This window comes from Crocodylus porosus, unplaced genomic scaffold (genome assembly GCF_001723895.1).
Source record: "Crocodylus porosus isolate Cpor-Errol unplaced genomic scaffold, CroPor_comp1, whole genome shotgun sequence".
Lineage (NCBI taxonomy): Eukaryota > Metazoa > Chordata > Crocodylia > Crocodylidae > Crocodylus > Crocodylus porosus.
In genome coordinates, this window is record NW_017728928.1 from 11,419,998 (window position 1) to 11,427,743 (window position 7,746).

General features: G+C 49.6%; 1 protein-coding gene across 3 annotated transcripts in view; it reads right to left on the minus strand.

Annotated features, from left to right (window-relative positions):
• Positions 1 to 7,746, minus strand: part of FDXR (ferredoxin reductase) — a 20,847-nt gene that overhangs the window by 7,987 nt on the left and 5,114 nt on the right. For 2 of the 3 annotated variants that reach the window (XM_019542511.1, XM_019542513.1), the window contains exons 3-8: positions 7,406 to 7,501; positions 6,266 to 6,388; positions 4,930 to 5,043; positions 2,616 to 2,717; positions 657 to 764; positions 253 to 337 (exon numbers count right to left, since the gene is read on the minus strand). In XM_019542511.1, coding sequence (XP_019398056.1) covers positions 253 to 337; positions 657 to 764; positions 2,616 to 2,717; positions 4,930 to 5,043; positions 6,266 to 6,388; positions 7,406 to 7,501 — 628 coding nt within the window. The remainder of the gene's footprint in view (positions 1 to 252; positions 338 to 656; positions 765 to 2,615; positions 2,718 to 4,929; positions 5,044 to 6,265; positions 6,389 to 7,405; positions 7,502 to 7,746) is intronic. The other variant, XM_019542512.1, reaches the window with a different exon arrangement.

Here is a 7,746-nt window from a genome sequence, read left to right on the forward strand (position 1 = left end):
ATTTGAGCCTGGGCTCAGTTCCCCACCCCAGCACTCTGATCCGGGGGAGTGGAGAGTCAGCCCAATTGGGCTGGAAGACAGTCATACACCAGGCTGTGTTCTCCTGTCATAATCAACCTGGAAGGCAGGACAAGAGGCCCTCACCTCATTGTTTACCTCGATAGGTTCCCTCAAGCAGGCCTCCCTGTAAGATCCTCCTCCCGTCCCCACCCCGCCATTCCCCAAACACAGCCTGGTTGCAGGTTTCCTCACCTTTAATAGCATCTCTAAGGCCTGCAAAATCAGCAGGGTCCAGGATGGGTCTGGCGCCTGGCAGATTGACCATCTCCCGCAACTCCTGGAAATCCCAAACAAGAAGACATTATACCTCCCTGCTCCAGGTGTGTCTGTGAGAGACAAGAGCACAGATCCCAGAGGGAGAAGCTGCCTGCTTCACAAGGAAGTCTTCCTGAGCAGGCAACTCCTATTCTACAGGAAAGTTTGGGGTCAGCATGTGGGCACAGTAACCTGGGTTCACATGCCAGCCAAGAGACTCTCAGCTAAAGCAAGCAGATTCAAGAACATGCACTAAATTCAGACCCAACAAGAGGCTTAGAGTAAGAATTACAGCAAATGCTATTACCATAGGGCACCTCCAGCTCAAGCAAGAGTCTTACCTTGATGGTGAATGCCACCTGGAGAGGGCCCCTCCTCCCGACAAGCCACACACGTTTCACCTTGCTGGAGGCTATGGCTGCCAAGGAGCCTTCAGTGATGTCAGTCTTCTGTCAGACAAACGAAAGCAGCGGGGGAAGGAGGGAATTGGGTCCACAAATGCAGGCACAAGCCAGAGAGGGAAACAGCCTAACAGTTGCCTCCCTTGGTCTGAAGCTGTTTTCACAGCTACTGCCAGAACACAGCACATATATTTTCCATGATCCTGTATTTCATCACATCTCAGCACAAACAAGGCACCACTCTCCCAGGCAGTCTCAAAGAGAAGCCCACAAGTGCTCCCCCTTCTTTAAAAGCCCTTTAAAAAAAGGGGTGCTAAAGAAAGTCTGTTCTACCTTGGAGCCAATGGAGCAGGCAGGGAAAAAGAAATCTTGCTTTTCTGGCACACTCAGCTTCAAAAGGGCACTTAAGAGTTGGCTGGCAACTTCTTCCCTCCAATTCTTTAAAATGGGGACGACTTTCCTACTGACACAGATAACCAAGGCATCTTGGATATCTGTCCTGATGTCCTGGCATCATTTAAATTAAAAAAGAAAAAAAAGGAAAAAAGTGGTATGGCAGAGAGAATAAAACCTAAGGATATTTTACTATGCGATGGTGAGGACGTTCAAAAGGAAAGACTGCTGGCAGTGCTTTCACCAGGTGTGATCTGCCACTTTGATGTCAAAAGATAAAGATCCCACAATCAGAACTCACTGACAAGGTTACTGGATAAAATCCAGACCCTCCCCTACTTGGATCAGCTCTGCAGAAATGGAGAAGGGTAAAAGACACTAGGCAGGGAGCGTTTATTCAATCCCAGTCCTCTTCTGGAACATTATGGTGCCACTGCCACATTCTGTCCATTCTAGGTACTGCAGATGGTCCCAAAGAGGCAGCATTTGAAACCATGGGCTCACTTCCCAATTCGTTTAACTCTTTAAAGGCCTCTGAAATGGCCAACATCCCAAACCTTTTCTTTCCTTTAATTTAGCTATTAATGTGGGAGGTGCTAGCTGTGCTTTAACAAGCCTCCCATCTGTTCCTGAGGGAGGGGGAAGTCTAGGATGCTCTCCCTGCTCACATCTGGGACAGCAGCCGTGTAGAACAGCTGTTGCCAACAAGCTCACAGCTGTCACACTGGGAACCTGGTAGAGAAAAAGATAATCCCACAAATCTAGTCTACTGACAGGCAGGCTAGCTGGCTGGCACATTAAGTGCAGCAGGGAGCTATAGCAGAAGGCATGCTGGGGTGCGACAAGGCACAGAGAGACTAGACCAGACCTCTGCAAAGAGAACTTGTGCGGGTCTTGATCTGTCAGCAGTTCTAGCAGGAGGCAGGCCAGGGCTCTGTCTCTGCTGGGAGGGAGAAAGGACACATGTCACTATTAAATGGGTTTTATCAAAGGCCTGACAAAGTTTGGGATGAAAGGGCTCAGTGCGAATCCCCACTCTAGCAAGGGCCAGGAGCACTACAGGAGAAGCCAGCCAGCTGTGGAAGATACCACCCCTGTGTAGGCATTCTCTAGCTCTCAGGGGTATCTATCATACCCGAGTGCCAACTCATGGTATGATAAATCATACTGGAGCATGGCACTTCCCTCCCTGTTATTTTAGTACCAAATCCACCAGGAAAGCAGCAAATCCAGGTCCAAGTATTGACCTGGCTTAATCAGGCCAGCAGTTTTCCTGCAGGGTTAGGCAGGCTACAAAGGAGGAAAGCTCTCAGCTGAAAACAGAGCGTCTCAACTAGACAGCAGAGTCCAGGAGTGCAGCTACTGGGTCACGTGGCTGCTTCTGGTACTTGGTCTGCATTCTCTTGTTAGACGAGATCCTAATATCTTGCATGAAAGGGTTCTTGACCCATCATACCAATCAAGCCTGGCCTACTTTACAACATGGAGCATTCTCCATACACTCACCCGGAGTAAATCGAGTGGAGTCAGTAGAATCCGAGCTACATCCAGTGCCACATTTCCCTGCCCCAGGACCAGCACTGTCTTGCTGCTCAGGTCAGGCTTCAACTGTACCAAGAGAAAGCAGATTCAACCGTCTGCCCAGTTACTTTCACAGCAACACAGGACTGGAAGGAGGCTTCCCGGTCAGGATCCACCCCCTTACACTCAAAAGTAACCACTTCAAACTCTCACATAACCTCAAAGCACAAAACCAGAAACACCCACAGATTAAAGAAGGGGACATAACAGCAGAGCTAAAGTGCTGTCAACTATTATGGCTAGGGGTGCACCGACAGAGATTTTTGGGGATGATACCGACAGCTGATTTTTAAGGCGACGTATTGGCCCATAATGATCCGATTCCTGATACACAGCTCTTCAGTTTGAAGAGCTGCATCCAGCTAGTAAGTCTGGTGTGGTGGAAGGGGAGGGAAGTGGGGGGGGAGGAGGCAGCTCAAGGCCCCTGTGGCGAGGGAGGGAATGGGGCTACAGCTGACCAGTCAGGGCAGGGAAGGGCATGGGACAGACCCACAAGCAGCTTGTCCAGGGGATGCAGGGCATGTGCCCCCCCAGATCTGCACAGCATGTGGCAGACTGGGGCAGGCACAGGACAAAGGCACAGCTTGCCGGAGGGGTGCAGGAAGGCAGGGGAGAGGGGCAGATCCCACCAGTGCGCACAGCATATCCAGTGCTTATCTGGCAGCTCCCACTGCACGTCAGGGAGGGCATGGTGGGGCGTGTGCCCCCGGATCTGCCTGGCCAGAAGAGTCTGGGCCCAGCCGACCCTGCCCAGATGTGGGCAAACACACCATGCCCCCCAGCCCCACGTCCTCCTAAATGAGCAGTGAGAGCAGCAGCAGCAGGAGCCACCAAACTAGCACCAGATGAGCCACATACAGCAGCCAGAGCTGCCCCCCTACCTCCCTTCTCATGTCCTGTGCCCACCTCAGACCCAGCCCCAACCCCAATCCCACTAGCTCCCCGCCGCAGGGGTCTTCATCTCCCCCATCCCCTTCCACCACACCAGACTTACTAGCTGCATGCAGCACTTCATGCCACTGGCTCTGCTCCTCACTGCCTACATGCTATGCTGCGGCTGCGCGCACACAGCCACATCAGCCCAATTCCCAATACAGAAATTTTTCTTTATTTCAGTGCCAATCCAATATTGAACCGATGTATTGGTGAACCTCCAATTATGGCTGAGAAATAATTAGTTAACATGCTCAGAGGCTGCTAAGAGGACCACGTCCCATGCTACATAAGATGGCAAAACTCCTTGCAGTCTTTAGTCTCACCTAGAAGGAAAGATTCCTTCCTGACTCCAAACTTGGCAGCTGGGATGACCCCAAGTGCAGGACCCTCTAGTCAGAAATAGGGTTTTCGCTTCTCTGATAGCTGGCTCTTTCCATCCCCTCCACAGTACCAATACAGAACCCTCCTACTTCACTCTAGCTGTCAGGCAAGGCCAGCTAGCACAGATCCAAGTCTCTTCCTTCAGCCTGGAATCCTAGCACATATTGGAAGCACTGCACCTATGTGATAGGATCAGGGAGCAGTCACACAGCACATTTACATGGTGCAACCTGCATCGGTTTCATTCACAGATGCAAGTTATACCAGGATGCTGAGCAGGGAAATGACTGATGGTCTTATCTGGGAGTAGCAGACTACAGGCTGCTGTTCTAGCCCCTTGCCAGCTGGTGGCACAGAAATAGTGTGTAATAGTTTGAGCAGAGGGCTATTACAAGACAGGCAGTTAAAACTAAGCAGAGCTAAGACAGGACCAAGACCAGTGTGACTTGCCTTGACATACAATTACTACTGACTCTTTGCAGCAGTTTTGTCCTGGATTAGGGTTATATATGTGGGTAGGACAGATCATACTGGCATGTGTCCCCTGTCCTTGCTCTCAGTTATTTCTCCAATTCCCACCTCTTTCAGAGCACCACTGCAAGTCCCTAAAGTCTCCTCACATGGCACCTCTCTGAGCTACCAGCAAACCAAATAAAGTCTCCCCAGATCAAAATGTGTCCCTTCTGGGCTTCATTACAGCATCTCCAAAAGATGCTGCCAACTTAGAGCCACCTAATCCACTTTTATTGCCATATGTGTGAATGATTTATTTATCATCTAAGGGGGATTTAATGTGGGGCCTATTAATCTTTTCCAACTGCAGGCCTCTCAGGCAGGCACTAATCCCAAGATGAATGACTGCATTCACACATAGGGGATACATGAGGCCAAAAGAGACAGAAACACCAGCCCACTCACTCACGTCTCTGTTTTCAGGTAGCCCATTGTACCAGCCCACAAATGCTCTGGCCGAATAAACCCCGGACAGGTTCTCTCCTGGGATGCCAAGGATCCGGTTATCTTCTGCCCCATAGCTCTGCAGAAGTAGAAACAACAACCCCAGTCAACCGTGTATCAGTACACGCTGGTATGAAAGCAATACACAGGGTAAATCTCCTCTACAGAAGGGCCACTGCCATCTGAGGGAACCACCTGTGGGATGCTGTACTGCTGCCAACCTCCAGAGTACGTCCTGGGCTGGCAGATTCATATAGCGAAGCTTCCAATGCGAGTTTCACAGCCTTTCCCCATGCCTGGGATGTGGAGAACTACCTGGGAGCGTGACACTATGCAAGGCAAAGGTATAGGACAGGGGAGAGGTGGGTTTTCAAGCTGCTCTTTGAGACCACAGGTAATATGAACCTAAAGAGATGGCATATATGCACCTGCCCCCACCCTGTGGCATCCCATCAAAGTTGTCATAAAGCCCATCACTGACACATTACATCAAAGGAATGCCCAAACCCCAGCAGGGTTTCATAGTTAAGACACACCAGTCTCTACAGCCCACAAGGCTGCCAAAGGGATGGATGTGGCTAGCTTCATGTCCAGCCGTCTCAAATTTCCTCAACCCAAATGACCAGGTGTCCATTTATAGCTGGGTTGGCTAGGTTTGGTATTCCACATAAACCTAGACAGGCTCAAACTCACATCTCTGGATACACAGCAAAACAATTTAACCACTCCCCCCCTCGAGTCGGATGACCCTGAGCAAGTTCCTTATAACCCTGGGCCTCAGTCCTCCATCTGTGACAAGGGGAAAACGCTGCCCTGCCTCACAGTGGGGTGGGATCATGAATGTTTTAAAGGATTGTGAAATTGAGTCGCTGGAGTAATGAGGGCCATAAAATGGATTAAAAAGACACTCTTCTCCTTAAAAACCCAACACATAGACAAATGAACATTTATCACAGTGTAATGTACATGTCTTTGAAAATGATGCTGGGATCAGGAAGAGGCAGACTGCAGTTCTTATAGCATCTTACCACTGGGCAACAAGAAAACAGGTTTAGCAACCAGCTACCCCAGAACAGACACACAAGCCCAAACCAGTCTAACTGCAAGAATCGTATCCCCAATTCTCTCAGGAGTACTTCATAAAATCAGTGGAAGTTCCCCTGGTTCAAGGGGTTGTCTCACTTGTCAGTGTTTTTACATGAGTGTAACATTGACTACACTGACATAAACATGCTGACTATTCAAGCACATCTGGTTCTCTTCAACTCTTTTCTAATTCAACATACAATCCATCAACCCACCAAGACTACCGCGTGATAAGCCTGTTGCAGCTCCTCTACAGTGACATCCTTCCCAACGGTAACATTCCCATAATAGGAGCAGCGATCAGACTGTGCTGTCTGGGTAAAGGTGTTGATCACATTCTGTTGGGTGGAGAAGAAAGTTGAAAGGATTTAACAAGAACAGCTGCACACTACATCCCAACAAAACACAACCAAAAAGAGGAGCCGGCAGAGAGGTCTCGACAGTGGCTCTATGGGACCTTGAAGCTCTCTCCGATTCATGCCTCACAGCCCTCATCAGATGAAGGCTCTGTGCAATTTATTTTTAAAACAGACACAGTTATCTGTGGCTTGGCACCATTTCTGTCAGTTCTGCTGGAAGAAAGCAGAGCTCATTTTTCAGTGTCCCATCCACCACCGGTGCAAGATTCCACCTTTGAAAAGGAGAGAACAGATAGCTGGAGGGTTTGACTCAAATCTTGCCCTTTGAACAGTGCTGGGAATGACTGTCCCAATGCTAACCAAGACAACTCAAGGCTGCAGCTGGCATGGCAGATGAGTCAGTCTTGCTTGTCTGTTGGAAAAACCATTTGTTTCCCTACAATAAAAGCAAGAACCTCACAGTTGGAATGTTTTTAGCAGCCACAACAGATCCTGCTGTTCCCTGGATGACTGGAGACCAGGATTGCCCATGTGCGAGTGAAAAGAAAAAAAAAAAAACCTCTAGACATAAGAACGGCTGAACAATCCCACTCAACAGTGCCAGCCACCTGCCCAAGTCAACCTTGCCTTGTGAACCCGGCTTTCATAGGAAGTTGCCTGCTTGAGTCAGACAGCAAAACAACTTGTTATAGATAACAAGCTTCCCTCTTCCAAAGCTTCTCCTCCAAAACTTAGCATTCAAAGCCTCTGCAAACAGCCCACTTCCCTCCTCCTTGAACAATCTGGAACCACAGAAAGGACAGTTACAACAGGGGAAATTACCTCACAAGAACTGCATCCCTGCCCTCGTTACTTCTTATGCCTGGGACCAAAGGGATCTAAGACTTGTTGTCAGCTTGTACCATAGACAGGCAAGGTACAGACCCTCTCCAAAGCCAACAATGGGCTCTCTCCCCGTCTTGAGCCCTGTCAGATGATGGGGAAACCACTACAAACCTTGACTTCAGGGTGGTCCGGTGCCACACCAAAACGAACGAGGCCAAAAGGAACAGGCAGCTTCTCATAAATGTCCACTCGGGCGAGCTTGTGGTGCTACAGAAGAAGAGCACATAGTCACGATAGAAGCCACCAGAGACAGGGCACAAGTTAGATGAGGCAGACATCGGCCTTCTGCATTTGGAACAGGCTGCAGAGGAGGAGCTCCTGATCTTCTTGAATCTGCAGGTACAGCAGGGAGGCAGAGCGCTCTTGCACCTCAGCACGAAGAGGGAGAGATGCACTCAAAGTTAACAACACCCAGCTAGACTCTTATACCTGGGAGCAGAAATCGGGGGGGG